Source organism: Notothenia rossii, assembly GCF_949606895.1.
Source record: "Notothenia rossii genome assembly, chromosome: 4".
Lineage (NCBI taxonomy): Eukaryota > Metazoa > Chordata > Actinopteri > Perciformes > Nototheniidae > Notothenia > Notothenia rossii.
The window spans coordinates 32,500,908-32,521,678 of record NC_136902.1 but is presented as its reverse complement, the minus strand read 5'-3'; the positions used below and the strand labels follow the sequence as shown (position 1 = coordinate 32,521,678).

The 20,771-nt window shown below is 41.3% G+C and overlaps 1 protein-coding gene across 1 annotated transcript in view; it reads right to left on the bottom strand.

Moving 5' to 3' along the window:
- The window catches only part of LOC307034774 (plexin-A1-like), a gene marked incomplete at its 3' end in the record, with an annotated part of 288,778 nt that overhangs the window by 110,884 nt on the left and 157,123 nt on the right, over window positions 1–20,771 (bottom strand). Inside the window, exons 6-10 of the mRNA XM_079673657.1 lie at window positions 10,721–10,821; window positions 9,350–9,473; window positions 8,890–9,043; window positions 7,349–7,448; window positions 248–362 (exon numbers count right to left, since the gene is read on the bottom strand). Of these exons, the coding sequence (XP_079529783.1) occupies window positions 248–362; window positions 7,349–7,448; window positions 8,890–9,043; window positions 9,350–9,473; window positions 10,721–10,821 (594 nt within the window). The remainder of the gene's footprint in view (window positions 1–247; window positions 363–7,348; window positions 7,449–8,889; window positions 9,044–9,349; window positions 9,474–10,720; window positions 10,822–20,771) is intronic.

The following is a 20,771-nucleotide window of genomic DNA, read 5'->3' as shown; positions in this document are numbered from 1 at the left end:
CTGCTGGGCCACTCACAGCAGCACGCACGCACGCACTCACAGCAGCACGCACGCACGCACTCACAGCAGCACACACACACACACACACACACACACACACACACACACACCAGCTGCACCCTTGGAGTTACTATGTGACTATACCACATGTGTGCAAATGCATTAATATTTGTTAATGTATCACGTGTTGACTTGTATGTCTGCACTTCTAGATGTGTGTGTGTGTGTGTGTGTGTGTTTCCCTTACCTTAGAGGTGTTGACTCGTCCCTCCTGGAAAGAGCAGTCGCTGGCGTCCTGTGTGCACATGTGGCGATATTTGCACCAGTGACAGGGGAAGTTTCCGTTAACGCAGGAGAGGCACCTGGGGGTAAAGCAATAATATGAAAACATTTGTAGAACATGTGAAATACGGTCATAATTTAGCAGTGTCACTTATTTTTCCTAAAATGTTCTTTAAAGGAGTTTACACTGCTTTTTTTTTTTTTTTCGGTTACTTGATAAGCTAACAGTGTTTTGCTGCTCATGCTAACTATAGGTGTAGAGAAATGCTAGGTAGAAATAGGCATCTAAGGTAATTTAGAAACAGTTAAAAAGTAAAACATGTGTTGTGTACTACTGACACGGAGCCACTTCACGTGTATTCAAGTTGTTGGACTAAAAACACAAGTATCTGTCCAAGAATAAACACAAATGAAATTTCGAAAAAGTTCAATTTTGCCAGTTGCCTGTCCAATGCTCACATTGTAATCCAAAAGACAGTTAATACATACAAAAATATATTTCAAATAGCTGGATCTAAAAGCATTTACAGTAGGAGACAAAAACAGACATTTTGAAGGAATGTCAGTGTTTATATTTTCTTATGTTCAATAAGCATAAAAACAACACTGCCAGCTACAACCATTACCAAGCAAAAGAGACTTCAATTCCTCACACATCTCATACTGTAGGATAGGAGAGTTTCCGCCAAGAACACTTTTATGGAGGATGCACATTATGTTATGACAGGCCTAGCGTGGACGTGTATCAACACTTTTGCACAGCATCAAATGGTTACGGCCAAAACTCCAGAAATCACGTTAGAATGACGCGTATCACCGTGTCCCTGTGCATTAAGACTTTATTCCAGCTGTCAGCCAGGCAGAGAGGGAGAGAGAATCCTTGGCGATCCACTCCTCCCTCCTTATTCTCCATGCTTTGAGGCTTACAGTGAACTAAGCTGGCAGACCAAGATAAGCCTGTTTTTATATAACACTTGCTTTTTTTTCATCTTCCACTTCTTTTTTAGAGTTGAGGAAGCAATATGAATATATGCATATTCAAACATGGATTACCACACCAAAACAAGGCTATCAAAAAAGAAATGTGAGGGAAGTTGTACAATTAAAGAAAGGTTAGTTTAGGATTTCACTTAACATTAATTCTGAGTATAGTTAAAATAGTTATTCCAATAGCAAAGCTTGGTTCTCATTATGAAACATGAGGTATAAATATTTTCAAAAATCTTTTCTCAATAACGTTATGTGTCAATTCCTAGAGTGTATATATAAATGACTACTCATACATATTTACATCTGTGCTGTGTTAAATCTCACTTTTTTTTCTTCTCATTCTCACATTCTTGACATTTTAATGCAGGTCTTGGCTAGCTGAGAAACCACTTACTGTCGCAACAAGTCAAAAGTTGAATAATTACAGAGACTGACACAAGTTGACGTTCAGTAACTTTGTAAAACCCTGACGTTCTCTTTCATCTCAAACAAGTCCCGGCTCTGTTGTCTTTACACACCTCTGAACTAAATTTCACTTAACTGGCTTAAGAGTGTCAAGCTCTAGTTACGTCAGTCCCCTCTCTTATATGCTGTCACTGTACTCAATCAGGCATCCTAAAACTAAACCCACACACACCCACTATCTCTGCCCTTCAAGTAACAACCCTGACTGACTGGGAACCGATAAGGTCCTTTGTATGTTTCCATCATCCAGTTATTGGTGCCCATATTTATGTTGCTTAGTGTAGCTTCGTTGCTATATGTAGTTTTGATTCGTTCTGCTGAAGCTCTTAGCTGACATTTTGTGACAAACTTTTTTCTGTAGTTAGATGACTCTAATGCCTATACACTAAATATGTAACTAATAGCATAGCTTAGCATAAATTAGAGGGAAACAGCAAAGATGGAACCCTGAGACCCTCTTTAATGGTTACACATACATGCACACAGCACACACAGTGAAATTTGGCCTCTGCATTTAACCCATCCTAGTACTAGAAGCAGTGGGCAGCTATTGCACAGCACCAGGGGAGCAATGGGAGTGCGGGGTGTCCCATGCCTTGCTCAAGGGCACCACGGCAACTGCCACTCCAAGTAGCAGTCCACACTCCATATTTTAGGTCTGTTCGGGGACTTGAACCGGCGACCCTCCAGCTCCCAGTCCAAGCTCCTACTGACTGAGCCACTGCCGGACAAACCAGACTCTTCAGGGACTCTTGCCGTGATTCTTAATGTACTTGGTAACTCTTTTGCGTCATTGTTAAATGTGAAGTCAGCTCAGGCCTCACACTGCGGTAACGTGTGCCACAGAGCAAAACCAAGGTAATGCCAAGAGATCTTCAACTTCCACCTTGCTTCTGCCGTAACTCTACTATAGGAGCAGTGAAATGCAGGTGACGCAGTTCCACAGGCATGTCAGTGGCTTTCAAGTAACGATAAAAGGAGAAATGCCCGTCTTTATGCAGTTCAGTCAAGTGTTTGATTCATCTGTTAAAAATGGCAACAAATTGGCAGAACAACATAGCAATTTGTGAATAGGAGGAGCTAATTCTAAGCTAACTAAGCTAATGAAAAAAATATTCTCTTTTTGTTAATGAATCCCCCTAAATACTATATGGTCCTTTAAAAGCTGCATGACATTCCTTTGCAAGTCTCTCTTCATGTTAAGTGAAAGCCAGCATTAGGGATTATTGTACTGTAAAATGCCTAAACCCATAAAGCCATGTTGGGCACAGTGGGACATTCATTTCACAGAACATTAGCCTAAACACACAAATGTTGATGTTGCTACCTTATCAGTCACAGATACAACACAGCAGTGATTCAGCCTACATTCCTTTTGTATTCTTCCAGATCAAATCTGGCTCTTTCTGGGGGAAGAAAAGAGTGCTTTATTATTTTGAAGAGCTCCAACTAAATCAAATTCAAACTTTTTCAGTTTGAAGAAAAATAAATCACAACACCAACATCCCTGTTTGACTGACAAGCGATCTGTGACAAGTGCAGTGCAAAAGCATCACATAAATGAGCCTCCACGGGAGTTTAAAAGCGGGTCCTCCAAACTGAAGGACAATTGCTCAGCTCACAATGCCACCCTGCCGGCAGAGAGACTGACTTTAAATTGGATTTCAGTCTAATCCGCGTTCTTTCTTTGTCCCTATGTCCTTGGTTTTATTCAGATTCAGAGGGTTAACTGGTAAATCGCCTATGCTGGAGTGACAGAGTGATAGCTGTTTCATATAGCCGCCGTTAGGCTGGTGAGACTGCACTGAACTGCAGTGTGAGTTTATAATCAATGCCAGAGGATTTCTATGGGGAGAAGGGTGGACTAAGGTTATGCTAACACTCTGATGTTTGTTAGCAGAGCTGGTGAGCCAGTTCCTCCTCACTATTAACCCCAGGGTTTATCGATTTCTTGTTTGCAGGGACGATGTGCCCACACACTGCTCATGACACCCGCTGACTGAGAGGCACCTACACACACAAGCTGTCGGCTGTGTTGACATCGTCGCATTCCTCTGGGTCACCTGGGCAGCGGAGACTTGACGTATACGGTAGGGCTGTCAATGTCTGGACGACTGGCTCGGGTAAGTGGCTACGCTGCTGCAATGTAGTCAATAATATCCCCTGCTATTTAACAAGGCCCAGCCACAGAGCCGGGTCAAACGCCTTTTCATCGTTTTCAAAGCTTTTGTTCAAGCGAAGCTGGATCGATGGAACAAAGCTGATGATATGCGAGCAACCGCTCCGCACAAACATATATGAATGTGCTCATTTCATTCTGCTCAATGAAAGGATAAAGCAGTGATTTTTTCCTCATTAGGAAGCATCTAAAGCCCACCAAAACTCAACATGTGTCTAGCCAAATGAAGTAGGCCCATTTTGAGGCACAAGGCGTACAGCTTTAATATCTTAATCAGTACTTTAAGCGACTATAGGCTTGTTGTACATGCGATTAAAAGCTCAGATTGGCTTGACATCATATCTCCCATATATCTCTCATGTGGATAGTGTTTAGAAGAGAGATAACACTGGCTGTGCTACGAGAGCTATAAATAGGCGTCTTTTTGTTTTATCCAATAAAGCTCCAAAGTGAGCGGCACTAAAGTGAAGCATACATCATTAAGTTATACAGCACAGGGAACCAAAGGAGAGGTTTGGATTCTCAACAGGGGAGCAAGACTCATTATAACATATTATTGCAACTTGTCACGGCAATGTCCAAAAGCAGTAGGTCTCAACCCGCAGTTTAATTAAAGCTGGGTCACATTAATTGAAAAATGGACCAACAACTGTTTCCAAAAAATTGTCTAATGGCGATGCAATGAACAGAAACTGTTTCCAACAACATGTCCAAAAAGTTGCCGATGGGTAACGTAGTCAACAGGGGGCCAAAGCGAACCGTCTGCCTGGAAGTGACGGTCCGTCATGGGGGCCCAAGCGTGGGCTGCTCCCCTCCCATGAGTGCTTCCTTTCACTGCTCCCCTTTCATATTGTAATGGTCATGGTGGCCTGTGGCTGCGGCGCTAACCTTTTAGCTGTGTGGGGCGCATTATTCCTGACACAATGGACGCAATCTCACACTTTAAATCTGTCTTCCCCTTGTCCCTTGTTGCCCTCTTTCCTACAGCACTCTCATTTCACTTTGTTTCTCTTCCTCTGTTTAAAAGACCCATCATCCCTGCTTAATTAAACCATTCCAAACCTCTTTTTTATGCAAATGTATCATATTGTAACAGCGTATGAGACTAGCTCGCAGCATGATATGCTTTCTGTGCGTTCTCCTGACTGTGAGTGCACCTGCTCTCGTGTGTGTTTGTGGCTGGTGAAGCAGGTGCTGCATCCACCTTCATAGCGAGGCGGTGGGAAGTCGCACACAAGCCAGTCTGGGCGCTTGCCTGCAGGCTACCAGGCTTCTGCGTCTGTGTGTTGCGAGCATGTGCTACACTTCCCCTCGCCTGCCACCCCCACGAGGAGAGCTCCATTATCTGCTGTTGAACTGCGCCGCCTCCTTCGCCCGGCTTCCTACAGGCGATGTCAAAGATTCAGGGCTAAAAGGTGATGAGAGAGGGGGGAGTGGTGTATAATTTATTGGTTTAGGTTACAGTTGCCGCGGTGATAACTGCACTGTAGTGGCACAGTCCCGCGGAGTCCTGTGGGGGCCAGCAGAGCCAACATCAAAGAGCTAAACAGCAGCACTGGGGGGGGAGCTAGTAAATAGGCAGATATGTTCTCACACAAACGAGAAAACTCTTCCTGCCTGCACAAACATTGCATAAACATATACAACAAATACATTGCAGGCTCTTTAACTCCCAAGGAACAAACAGAAAACTCCACACATGTTCCCACTGTTATACAAAATGAATCAAAGCCATTGAACTATGCCTGGAGGCCCTGAGAAGTGGCCCAGGTGAGCCCTCTCGACATGCCCACTCCATTATGACCATCTCCACACATGCACCCGGCTACAGCTAATCAACGGCCTATTAATATGCAGATATATTCAGGGCCAAGAGCAGCGCGCAGGCAATAAATGGGGCTTGATGAACGAGAGAGGGGCAACAAAAGGGAGACGGGAGGAGGAGGGCTAAAAAGGGTCAGGATTGGAGACGAGAAAGTAAAAGGCAGACAGGAGGAAGGTGGGAAGGCAGGGGGGGAGGATGGAGGCAGAACAAGTGCACTTCACACTCTGCTGGTAATTCAGGAATTATGGCCAATATTCACAATGATCTTCCCTTTACAGCTTTTTTAATAGAGGAAAAATGTTGTCTAAAATTAACTTCCTTGGCAATATTATCATTTAAAGCATTATTGGTCTATTTTCTTCATCTTTATTGTTTCTGAGAAGCATTACAAATGCAAAAAAAGGAAGACAAACAGAGTTTCTAAGGTTCTTAGTTATTGGTACTATTTGTCTGTATTTCTCGTTGATTTAACTTATGTCGACACTCGTTTCCTTTTTACAAATGTCTCTATCAAAAACAGATAGAAAGGAGTAGGAAAAAAGCCCCACATGTATCATTCCTTTGGGATATTCCAAATGATAGAAACATTAGAATAAGTAATGCAGTCATCAATATATGCTTGGCAACATAAATATCAATTAACTTTGAGTTTGCCACAGATGCATCTTCTTAGCAGGTGTATCGACACAAAGTGCAGATACCTTCAGTAAATGAGAGATGTGAGTCTGTGCCAGGCTGCAGAGACTGAAGAGAGAGAGTAACATCGACTTTAGAGCAGTAGCCAAGAGTCATTTAGGGAATGACATTTTCATTTAACCTTTATTTAACAAGGCAGGTCAATTAAGAACACATTCTTCTTTTATTGTCAGGACAATCTCACTCTGGTCCTGCCTGCCTCTTTTCTCTTCCTGTGGAGGTTCAACTGAGCATCTGCACTGGCATTAAGAGACGGAGCCACTTCATTTTCGAAAAAAAACAATTATTTCTGGTTAAATATTACAAATGCCGTTACAGGAAAGGGAACACCCAAAAGCATTAAACAACCTCTTAATATTATAGCTTTTGCAATGTTAAAGTCTACAAATTGCATTTTTAAAAGGACTATTCTTCAATCCAGCCTTATTTGTGGTATACAACACACTGAACCATGCATATACAGCACAACAACTCCCTTTAAAATCAGTGCTGAAAAGCCAATCAGTATATCAATGCTTAAAATATGGATAATTCATTTCCAGGAAACACGACTGACGAGTTTTAAGATCTGAAAGCTTGGCTGCTCTCCTAGGTCCTGCATGGTTAGGAATCGATGTATTATTTCACTCACCAGTACTCCCTTTTTTGCATGAGATTTAATTAACTAATTGATTTATAAAAAGCTTAAATACATTGAATAATGAATTAGCAAAGGTTGCATGCTGCCCTTTACGTTACAGGAGTCATTTGCAGGCCAATATTTGAGCACTACTGCTTTTGAGAAAGGGCCGCAGTCCCCACTCTATTGATCACTGCTTTCCACCAGTCTGCATCTTGCAGGGCATATCTAATTCCGCTTCATGCAGACTTAGCAACAAACTTTTATCTTTGAAAAAAAAAAAAATACTTACGATTGGTGGACGCTGCAGTTGTAGAAGATAAAGTCAACGCTGGCAAACTTCTTCCCCGTCTCTTTCGACTTCAGATACAACTTTATAATGCGTCGGTCACCTAAGGAGTCACAAAACACTGTGTAACCATTGCTTTTCTTCTTTTACAGTCATCCAATATCTCTATTGAGTACAACAGTTATCTTATAAAGTCAGTATATGGAAAATGTTTCATGAACCCAGGATCAGGCCCAAGCCCAGGCAATACATTCGGAAATGTTAACTGCCTCATTTTTGGAGTTACTTGTCAGTTCTTGTACAGCTGACATTTTGGAGCCATAATATAACGGCTGGAGAGTAAGCAGAGCCTAGAGCTGAGTCAATAGAATTTTAAAAGGGAAGCTGCTCAGCTGTCCATATGAATTTATGGGTTTTGTGCATTAAGTTAGTGAATCAGCAGTTTCTCATGTTAATAATCACAAAGAAATGGATGCATTTAAGGAGCAGATTGACTCATGTTTCTCACAGTTGAATGAACAGGCTGAATGAAGCAAGCTTTCTATTTTTGACACCATCAAAAGAAACTGTTCAACCGAGAAACACATAATGATGCACTGCCTTTTTTTCTCTCTAAGACAAAGGTTTAAAAGTTAAGAGCCTGAAATGTGACAAAACTATAACAAATTCAGAATGTGCAACTTCGAGAAACCCAGTGAACCTAAAGCGCTCCCAAGTTCACAACTGTGTTAGCCTAACTTATTTACTGCAACGAGTATATGATGCCCCAATCGGAAAGATATAAATAAATAGCCTATGTTAAATGCTAACAAATGTAGCCAGTTAGCTAAAGTGACAACAATATCAAAGTAATTATGAATCAACTTTCTAGCAACTGCAGTTTATTGACACAAAGTCAAAATAAACATCGCCATGCTCCCTCCTAGCTTAACAATGTCTTATTTGCTACCCAGCTAACCAGCTAACTGGTTATAGGCTATAGTTAAAGTTTTTATTTTTGTGACTGTGTATTTCGAGTGTCTTAAATTACATCATCGTCCTACAGTTATTTAAAACAAAAATCTTTATCATGTTTGTGGATTTAGCTAACTCAAGCTTACCGGTTAATTTAAGGCTATTGAGCTTGACGTCTTAAGAGAAACAAGGGGGTACCTGATTAACTCTGAAGAATTATGAAAAGTGAAAATAGGGGAAAAAAAGCTTTTTAAAAAGGGGCAATTGAAAATTACAAAATAAAAAGTATATTTAGTTAACTTCTCTGATTCTGAAAATAAATGATAAAATAACATAAAATAAAGACATTTACTCTTATCTCCACGTTATTTAACAAATTGTAGATTCATTTATTTATTTTACACACTCCTATGATTATAATAACATGATAATTCATTCTCAAAATGGACCTTTAGCAACAGGTAGATTCCACAACAGAGCACCATTGTCATAGTAAAAGTCAGTTATTGTGATCCCACACCATAATTCTACAATTCAACAATCGATGCACATGATGTGATTTGGTTAGGTTTAGAAATTTTTTTATTTACCTTGGTCTCGAGTGATGGGCAATACTTCTTTTTTTGAAGGGGACAGGCAGAAGATCCTTCCCCCGTAGATGCGTCCTTCTGTCTCTACATAGTCCTCAAATGAGCAGTTCACTCCAGCAGACAAACTGGGCACATTCTGTGCCTGAAGTGACAACTAGAGGAGGAAGGAAAGCAGAAAGGAGAGGGTGAGGGACAACATAAAGTTAATGTACTATTGGTGATGCCATTAGCAAGATTTCAATTGTCCGACTCAAATACGTGCATATATGTGACTCTTCAGCTTAAATTCAAAATGATTGACGAACTGCCAGCTATGACTCAAGAACATTACATCTAATTTCACATTTATCTTGCTCATTTGTGCTGTCTATCTTCCTTTCTTCCACGTCTACCTGTTTGACAAATACACACACACACACACACACACACACAGACACTCTGACACATCGACACACTGTACCTGCACTTCTGACATGGTGACGGAGACGGTGTCAGGTTGGACTGAGAGTCGCACGCACTGCTCCACTCTGGTGGTGAAACGCTGAGGCTCCTCTGCTCGCTCGCAGCTGTCCTTCCTCGAACATCTGAGTGGAAGATACAATAGTCATGACTCCATTCAAAAAGAGTTTGGCAAGTATTTAGTTCACTTTTACTTGCCATGTTAAATCCACACTAGTCGTTACTATTGGTTGAGATAAATTGCACGTTGTTTGTAGAAAGATTGGCATTCGTACCATCAGAAGCCTCTTTATTAGGGAGATAGAACTGTGGTCTGGCTCCATCATTAAACCAATATGTATGTGTACTTAACGTGAGGTTGCCTTAACCAAAATGTGCCACTGGTTTACAGTGGATTAAGTGCATTTATACATTTTTAAAAGGCTATCACTATGGCAGACAACCAAAAACACACCATAGTATAGTACAACAGTCAAATATAGAGCCCAGCACACAGCCAGAGAAAAAAACAAATGGGGCATAGTGTTAGCTCAGGCGGTCACAAGGCATTAGCTGATTGGCACCAGCTGCTCAGTCATGCCTCACCATCAGAGGCTCATTCATCTGGTTGGCTATCAGCTGACTAGTAACATCCAATTAATTTAACACAGGTGTACATGGTGGCGTTTAAAACCTGACACCTCAATAACACTGATAGCTCATCATGCCAGCCCCACCCAAACGTACCTATGTGCCAATCATTTGGTAATGCAGACTTTAGAAATATTTGGGTTACTATATATTTACATTAGATTGTCTGGCTGATCACATACAAAGTTCACAGTGTAAACGATGTAATGCAAGATTAATGGTATATAAACCACGTGAATTTATATCTATTCACATATAACCTATGTACTGTATACAGTGCACCAAAGTAAGCACCGATTTGAAATCGTTGTTGAAAGAGAGTATCAGTAGAAGTCCCATTTATTTCATTTGGTGAGTGGGTCATAAAACAATGTCATTTCACCAAGGGGGCAGCTGGTAGTCCATCATACAAGTAATAGAAAATAATGTATTTATGACAATTTTCATAAACAAAGAATGAGGGAAGGACTTCTAATATCGACGACTTTGACTTTGTCATTCAAAAAAATGTAATTTATTTACACATGTATGAATCTATAAGATCACAGAGTGATTTTAAGTTTTTTTTGTTGCTGAACATAACGGCTTAAGAGACCACAAATTGTGTAATTTGTGTTGACACACAAAGCAGCTCCACATAATACTACTTGTCACAACTTAACATTATCTGCAGAGAGCCCACCTAATCTAACCAATGAAATTACATAATGAATTCAACAAAGCAAACGGTATATGCACTTACACGTTATGCAGCACACACCAGCCACAGTGAGGGTCCCCTGCTCCGAGACAAGTTCCACAGGAGCTGTACTGCTCACAGCTCTCCACCGGTACACGGGTCACCTGGAATTAAAACAAACACATAGAAATACACACTTGGTTAATATTGCACATAAACCCTGTTCACACCACCTTCAAACAGCTTATACCATATAGGCCTGGTGTACGCAGGATCTACCGGAGGTGTCCTGTGCCTGGAATATGAGATTAGGAGGGAACAAGCCCACTGTGACTACTGTATCAGAGATAAACAGCTCTGGAGGTGCTGCTTACAACTCCACACTGTGGCATACCAGGCTAGCTAGAGGGGGGAGAGTAGAGGTTTAAACACATGTAAACACACACTTGGGTTAAGATTACCTCCTCTGACAAACATCTCTTTGTGATATATATATATATATATATATATATATATGTATATATATAGGTATATGTATTGTTATCCAGTGGATCAGGAAACACTGACACATGCAGGCAGCTCAAAATACTAAAAGGTATATAGAAAATGAAAATAGCCCTCAGAAATCTTACTTACTTTACTTATTGTAAAAACACTTTAAAAATAAGATTGAGCCTCCTGATCACTCATTTGTAGTATAGTGTCTTCGGCCATCCTAAACTCTGAAATGTTTTTCGGATTTCATATCGCATTAACAGCATATCCCAACGTGCATTGCGGCTAAAAAATCCAATCACCGAGCTTCAAGCTGAGGATCTTGGGTAATCAGTTCAGTGGGTCTGTGGTGTGTATCGCAATGATGCTTGAAATGTCCCTTATAGGCCTACGTCTGTTTCTGGTGACTTTATTTTGAAATTCAGTTCCTGAGGAATGGCTAAAAAGCCCAAGATTATAGAATTAAATGAATAAATAAAAACAAGGATAATTGTGTGCTATTGTTGAGTAAATAACAGTGTGTTATTTAGAAAATAATAACGAAGGAAGGAAAAAAAGATTGAAAAAATACAGATTTCAGTATTCTGAGACTTTGAGCCCCGTTTCTTTTCCTCACAGACGGCAAAAAGATTCCGACATTATACGACTTAAAATAAAAACAATAATCATGGCTTGATATTGAGTAAGAACATATATTTTTATGAACCACACAGCTTCCGGTCTACCAAGACCCAACCGGACAAAAAGAAGTGGTGCAGGCACAAAACATGGCGTATCACGCAAAACTCGGCCTCAGAACTCAATGGGAACTGTTAGCGTATCATATGCACGCAAAATCGGACTTCTGCATATCTATTGCACGCATTTCCAATGTGTAAAGTCGTGTCATTTGTACGCAGACTGAAGAGAGTGGGTTGGTAATTAAATCAACACTCTAGAGTTGTTTGGAGAATTCAACAATTGACTCCCTGTTTCAACACCAACTCGTTTTGAATAATAATCTTGGAGTTCAATGACACTTAATATGAGTTGAAACAACTCTATTATTTAAATTCCCAACTCCAACACTGAAAATATAACACTTTTGATTTTGTTGTGATTATGTATTATTTTAATATTTTCTTTACATATGAACTTAGAAAGGGTTAACAAACATCTGTTCTAGTGATAGGATTATACAAAAGGACTAAGCTTGCTTACCATGTGTGAATTTCTTACAAAGAATATGCTATTGTACATTGCTGTACATAACACCATCAAGATAAGCATCAAGAGTTACTCCTTTTGTCCGCTAAATCTCTACTGGCTACCATCTGTGAGTCTGCATGACTAAGATAAGATGAAACTTTAATGATCTCTGGGGAAATTGGAGAACTTGCGTATTAACAAGGACATCAAACAGTGCTGTCCAAATGTACCTCCTGCTTGAACTGCAACCAAAGTACGATGAGATCAGGGAGGGAGAGGACATAATCATTCAAGAAGCCCAACACAGTTGTCTATACACCTGTCATTAAACGTGTTTTCTGCTGCCGTTTGCATTTTCACCACCCACCATATGTCTACTCTGTCATCAGCGAGTTACCTTGACTTTCACCCATGTAAAAGATTTTAAAGTTGAGGAATTATCCCTTAAGAAAGCTTTTTGAAATACTTAAATCATACCAGTGCACACTCCTTTCTACTCTGTGTCTGTTAGATCTCAATAAAGCAGCAGTGTATCAGCATCCATGTTTTATATCTCCTCTTGGGGAAGGAGTTTGTTCGTGACAGACGTATTGACAGACAGGATACTGCCTCAGGGGAACACGCATACACCTGAGAAAGTTACAATGTGGACCAAATTAAGAGTTTGAGACAATTGATATGGGGCAGTTATTCAATACTTAAATATTCCACTGAACGACAGACACACTTACAGACACATGCACACCTCCAGCAGCCTCAGTCAGGTGAAGTACGACATCAATAACGCAGGGGGGGGACACCAGGTGAGCTGGAAGGTGGTGAGGGTGAATTCTAACGGCAGTTGCAGGCACCGCAGTGTAGGAACCTTCAAAGTGGAAACTCTTCCTTCATGCGCCTTTTTTTCAAATTCTCAACCTTCAAACAGGGAATCAGGCTCTTTTCATGTCCTTTGCTTGAACAACCGCTGCATGATTAATCAAATGCATACCTTGATTTCATGTAACTGTATGCTATCAAATATGTTATTCCATCAGATGAATTTAAATACAGGTAGCAGGCTCTGCTGCCCTCCTGCAGAGTGACGATGAATTAATTTGTGTCTGTTCAAGTTATCAAAGACTGTAATATATCCATAACTATTTCACAGACTGGCATGATATTTGGTAAAACATTCATGGTCCCCAGAGGTGGACCCTTGCTTATCATGTTGTGCCACCAGGAGGCCAAATGTGCTTGATAGTTTGCCGCATAACATTCAAAACATTCATGATTCTCCGACTTTGAATCAGATTGGATGACGGACTACAATTTAATTCCAAAACAAAAACACTGCCATTTTAATATTGGTATTGAGGGAAACGCAGTGTTATAGACGCAGTGTTATGGACGCAGTGTTATGGACGCAGTGTTATGGACGCAGTTTTCACATCGGTAAATTAAACCAAACAAAGCAAAAATGCTAAAAAAACGACTTCTTAAGTTAAGTAAAACATTGTATTTTGGCTTTAAATAAGTAAGTTTGAAGTCACGCATATACAGAAAAATACTCAACATTGACTTGGTTTCTACACAGGACACAAACACCATGTCTCTTGGTGCTTTCATAGGAAAACTACACTGTTTGAAGACTTTCTGTGTGCACAATTTGTATACATTGTGTAATGACAACTCCTTTATTTGTTTTCCCTTTTGTCGATGTTATTATTTATAAAGTGACCTTTATTTTATTTATTTATTTATTCAAAAGACCTCATGAAAGACGACACAGGAAGTGAGGATACCCGGCCCAGAGGAAGCCCGGGGTCCCCTTCTGGAGCCAGGCCCAGAAGGAGGACTCGTCGGCGAGTGTCTGGTGGCCGGGCTTGCCACGGAGCCCGGCCGGGCACAGCCCTAAAAGGCAACGTGGGCAACACCTCCGCTTCTCCGTCCCGCGGGCCTACCACCTACGGGAAACAGCGATGGGGTCGGGTGCGCTGCCAGAAGGGTGGCAGTGAAAGCAGAGGGTCTTGACGGCCATTTTCGTTCCTACCCTCACCTATGGTCATGAAGGATGGGTCATGACCGAAAGAACGAGATCGTGGATACAAGCGGCCGAGATGGGTTTTCTCCGCAGGGTGGCTGGTGTCTCCCTTAGGGATAAGGTTAGAAGTTCAGTCATCCGGGAGGGACTCGGAGTTGAACCGCTCCTTCTTCGCGTTGAAAGGAGCCAGTTGAGGTGGTTCGGGCACCTAGTTAGGATGCCACCTGGGCGCCTCCCGAGGGAGGTGTTCCAGGCACGTCCAGCTGGGAAGAGACCAAGGGGTAGACCTAGGACCAGATGGAGGGATTATATCTCTTCGCTGGCCTGGGAGCGCCTTGGGATCCCCCAGTCAGAGCTGGTTGATGTGGCCAGGGAAAAGAAAGTTTGGGGCTCTCTGCTGGAAATGCTACCCCCGCGACCCGACCACGGATAAGCGGGAGAAGACGGATGGATGGATTATTTATAAAGTGGCATCCCTAGAAAAGCTTTCATAAACACATCTCTCAACTAGACGCCAGCAAAAACCATCCATTTCATCCTCCGAATGTTTACCTCATCTTTCTGTGATGTACAGTTGGGACACAATAGCTTATGGCAGATTCATAGCATGATAATAGCAACCTGTGTCTGATAACTATTATAATGCTACCATTACCAGGCTTCTCACAGGACACCAAATAGCAGCAAATTGCAGTCATTACTAGCGCTTGGACAAATACTATGCTAGATATAGAGCCTATAGGATAGAGGAGGGGGGGGGGAATGTGTCACGCTCAAGCACAATAGCCAGGGAGAGAAGTTTATGCAATGGGGCTTTGTGGTAGTGGGCAGGATGATGTATTCCAATGGAACAGTTCAATTATTGAGTTTTAGAAAACAGATAATAGGACGGGAAGCAGGAGATGCTTAGCCAAAGACTCTTTGTCTTACTGAGGTGGCAAGGGAGCGTGTGTGTGTGTGTGTGTGTGTGTGTGTGTGTGTGTGTGTGTGTGTGTGTGTGTGTGTGTGTGTGTGTGTGTGTGTGTGTGTGTGTGTGTGTGTGTGTGTGTGTGTGTGTGTGTGTGTGTGTGTGGGTGTGGGTGTGGGTGTGGGTGTGGGTGTGTGTTTGTGTGACGGTAAGTAAGAGAGAACCACCTTTTTATATTAAATATGGCATTTCCATTCCTGGCCTATTTGCTGTTGCAGAGGGGAATACATTCATTCTGTGGACAGTGGAGGGAGGCGGGGGAGGAAAGTGGCAGGGGGAATGAGGTGGAAAAAGATAGAAAGAATGATACCACCGTGAATACATTTGCTTTTTACACGTTAGGTAGCACTTTATACAAATTAACCATCAACTACTTGTTAATTAACATGCATATTAGCAGTATATTGGCTCTTTATTAGTCATTATAAAACACTTATTAATGCCTTATTCTATATGACCATATTCTACAAGTAATACATTTTTATTTTACAAATATATAAATGTGCAATTATCAAACATACAGGTCAATATCACCTTGCTATTGGTAGCTGAACTGTCAATAACTCCAAAACATATTCTTAGATATAAATAGGCTACCTAATTTTTTGTTATTTACACTTACTCAAGTACAACAACTTCCTTACTTGCAACAAATAAGCATCAATTAGAGGGTTATTGAGGAAAAATGCTCAACTAATGGCTTATTACTTGTAGAATATGGTCATGTATAATAAGGCATTAATAAGTGTTTTATAATGACTAATAAAGAGCCAATATACTGCTAGTATGCATGCTAATTAAAAACTAGTTGATGGTTAATTTGTGTACCTTAATATAAAGTGTTACCAAACATTAATTTCAGCCTTTAATCTAATAACGGGATGTGATTGTGGACAGAAGAACATCGCAGGATTCATTTTTTTTCCAGAGCGGAGGAAAGAGGGAGCGCAGTGGAGATGATAGGGAGAGTTTATTAAAAAATAAATAACAGCTACAAATGAGCCTCTCTCATTTGGGTCATGATAAAGAGGCTCTTAATTTGCCTAGTGGCAGATGAGAGGAGGGGAGTGGGGGGGGGGTGAGGGATGCAGGGAAGGATGGATGAGAGAGACACACAAATGTAATTGCGAATGATGTTTCATTCCACATATGGGTCCGTGCGGTTGCAGCGAAAAACGCAGCTATAGGCCCGGCTGTAATTGTCCATTCTGTATAATATGGGGGGAAATATAAGGCGCTATTACTGCACAATAGGCTGATGGATGGCTTATTCTGCAAGCCAGCTGGATTTTGAGACTAGCCATACAAATGCGCATGTACGCAGATAATAAAAACGGATGTGCAATTTGGCTTATGCACATTCTGGCGTAAGTATTTGCACATAGATATTGTCTGCACATGTGAGTTCATAAACTACATATGTGGATATAAATTACAATTCAACAAAAACAAGATGGTCGCAACATGCACTTTATTTACGCACACACACTTATTATAGAAAAACTAAAGTAGCTTCTTCTATTTTTTACAACATTTTATTTTATTTGGTTTTCCAATTTCCTTCCTTTTTCATGTTCTCTTTGCCTGTGCCTGTCTTTCTGTTTCAATCTCATCTGTCGTGAATTTGGCTGGACACACCGAGAAACACAACAGATGAGGCCATAGATCCCAACTAGACACGGACAGACACAACCTTGGAGGAAATAAATGGAGGGAGGAGAAACTGAAGAAAAACATAAAGAGGTTATCTCCATCATTAGCCTTTAATAATGTTTTTTGTTTTGTTTTATAAGCTCTCCAACCACAGACGATGAATATCATACTGATAATAAATGCACAGTGCCAAACTTGCAGTTTTATATCCAGCTATGTGGAAACGCAACACGATTGACAGCGAATATGATCAACACAACCTGAAAAGTATCCTGTTCACCACTTTCTCTGAGTCATCCTTCCCTTCAAAAATATAGAGAGTGGGAAAACGTTTTCTGTCTCAGGCTAAGATTACAGAGAATAACTGACACTTCAAATCGCACTGGCCATGACTCAATCTAAACATACATCGAAAATATTGATGACGACCTTTCCACTTTACAAAAGAAGACCTAGATGAAACTTACGAAAATAAGATTACCTTTATTCTCAGTTTAATGGAAGTAACGTTAAAGAAAACGTTTTTGGGAATCCTTTAACGTTAAATCTGAGGCTACAGTTAGCTTAGCTTAAGTAAGCATAAAGGCTGAAAACAAGGGAAACAGCTAGACTGGCTCTTTTCAAGGTTTATACAATATGCATACCAGCACCTGAAAGCTCACATTTATGTGTATTTGGTATAAAAGTGGAAAGGCAAACACTACACGTTTCATTGGGGTCTAATTATTGGGGTCTCCAACGTTGCCTGGCATACTAATATCCTTTTTTAATAAAGACAGTAAAGCGAGGCTAGCTGTTTCCATCAGTCAAGTGTAGTCTTTATGCTAAGCTAACTTGTTATGCTTGTTTTCAGGTTAATATTTGTATTTTGTGACTCTACTGTGACATGGCTCCATGCTTTAATGTTCAAAAAGCTCTTTATTTCTCTCATACTGCCTGTGCTGCAGCACCTCTTTTCACCCTCTGTCTGAAACCAGAGCCCAGTCTGCTCTGATTGGTAAGCTGGCCAGTTCTGTTGTGATTGGTCAACTGTTTAGAGATGTGTTGAAAATATCCCCCCACATTAGCATATAATGAACATCGTGTTGGAGGGCTAGCCAATAGAAGCGCGAGAGTTTTGTTACTATGTTACGTAAGTAAACAAAGGAATCTAAATTGAGGCGCTTAAGGAAGGGAGGGAAACACCGTCTGTAGGGAACTTTGGGAATTTAGCCTTTTCAGAACATTTACATGCATCAAAAAACTAGGAAAGGGAAATCCCCAAAAAGCATAATAGGGCCTCTTTATTAAAGAAAATATACATGGCGCTATAATAGCTAACCGGCTAACTCTTGCCAAGTAAGATAATGGGTACATTACCTGACATACAACATGTTCTTTCTAACTGCAGAATTGTACATGATCTATGGTACTTTGCTCAAAAAACCTGCACATGCATTCAATCATAAACACTTACATGCAGTGGCGAGCCGTCAGGGCCCCCTAGGCCCTCTCTGAGGGCCTAAGATATTCTACAAAATAATATCAAAAAACATTAAAACAATATATATATGTTTTAATATATATATTTTAAATATATTTACATTTTTCATTAGTTTTACCAAAATAACTTGATTTAATTGACCAATCATATCTTCCCTCTAAATGGGTGGGTTTTATTATAGCGGACTTTTTGACAAGTTCCGCCCACTGTGAGGCTTTTTTTGTTTCCATAGCAACAACAACTTCCTGCCAACAGCGTAAGATGGTAAGATATCTGGACTAAGGGGTTGCTTTTTCTTTGCACGGCATGAAAGAAAGGCGAAATGAATGGGCTGTGATTTTTGTATTTTTAGCAGAGGTCAATAATTTGTACGGCCCTGGAAGGATGTTGAAAAAATTGAAATGGCCCTTGAGAGGAAAAAGGTTCCCCACCCCTGATGTAAACGGTCTGCAAAGTCACAAACCCTCAAAGGACACCCTGTAGCGAGTAAAACTCTAACACAGAAAAGACCCGTCTATGCTGCCACAGAACGCCTCGTTGGAGATTTCTCTTTTTCTATTGTTTTCTTCCTGGGTGCCCATACCCAAATGGACCCATTGGATTGGACCAATCCTTGGAGCTCCTCACACACACACACTCTCTCCCAGTGGCGAAACTGTGACGCACTGGGGGGGTGCTAGTGGAGCCTTGCAGCGGCAAAACTGTGGCGCGCTTACACTGTAGGTGCGCCACGTTTTGGGGTGCGGGTACTAGTTGAGCCTCGCAGATGGGGGTACTACAGCCCCCCCAGCACCCCCCCCCCCTTTCCGCGTCCATTCGCGATGTCTCGCTGTCTCGCAGACCCCACACAGCAAGCAGGAAATGAACCCAGTTCACACTGTCCGCTCCTCACGCATTCTCATCTGATTGTCATTACTGGTGTCATTTTCTGGTTGCTAACAAACGCCATTGTAATACATAATCACTGATGTTCCGCTGTAACGGTGGTGGACTCATCAGAACAGAGTGGGCGAGTTGACCAATCAGAGCACAGTGGGCTCACAGGGAGGGGGGGGGGGGGGGGGGGGGGGGGGGGGCAGGAGCTCAAACAAGCCGTTTAGGACAGAGAGTGAATACACAGAGATGCTGTACGAGAAACCAATGTGAGTTTGGAAAATCGCACAATGTAAATCTATTCTAGTAGACCTCAACAATGGAATTATGATCAGTAGAAATGGCCATCCCATTCCCTTGTTCAAACTCAAGTCACGGTGTTCCTCTCAGCCACATTAAGACATCTCTCTCTTTCCTTCGCTGTCGGTCTCTTTGACCGGCTAACAAATCATATTCTCATCAGCCTATCACTCATCTCTCAGCTTTGACAGACTGTCTATCAGAGTGTGTGTGTGTGTGTGTGTGTGTGTGTGTGTGTGTGTGTGTGTGTGTGTGTGTGTGTGTGTGTGTGTGTGTGTGTGTGTGTGTGTGTGTGTGTGTGTGTGTGTGTGTGTGTGTGTGCGTGCGTGTGCGTGTGCGTGTGCGTGTACGTGTGTGTGTGTGTGTGTGTGTGTGTGTGTGTGTGTGTGTGTGTGTGTGTGTGTGTGTGTGTTTGTGTGTGTGTGTGTGAGAGAGAGAGAGAATATGTGAGAATGTGTGTATGCAAGTAAAGAAAGGACAAGGACCTTGGCAGATACCATGGTATTCAAAAATATGGATGTGTATATCAGGCCATTATTACAAGTCCTTTTTTGGGTATTTCACAGCTCATATTAGCCAGTCTTTAATTAGTTGATAAGTGGATATATGATAAAATAAATGATATATATGTGAAGATGCAAATACATCAAATGGTTGATCAAATCTATTCCAAAGGGCCTAAAGTGTTTGGTTGTGCTGAGGCAGTGGGATGTGCAGCTTCCCGTATTGCAATGGATTACCAACATGAGGAAACAATACTTACACTGGTTAACTAACCCTCCGCACAGGCTGTAAAGGAGCAACTACTATCAAGACTTTCCCAACTGTTGTTAACTGAGCTACCACTCGTGTTTAAAAAAAGTCTGCTTATTGATACTGCTGGCTAGGGCTCATTAAAAGTCAAGTATTTCACTTGAACTTTAGACAGCAGCATCCCTGTAAGACATCAGCATGTCAGAGAAACTACAGAATGTATATTCACAGTGGTCTCAGTGCTTTGAATAACTGCTTTAAGCAATGGTTCACCTACCCATCACTAATTTTCGATTGCCCAAGAAAAACAACTACTAAGACATGCCTGAAAAATCTAATCACCAATTAGCTGACTGGGCCCAAGGGCACTTCGAGTTGATTT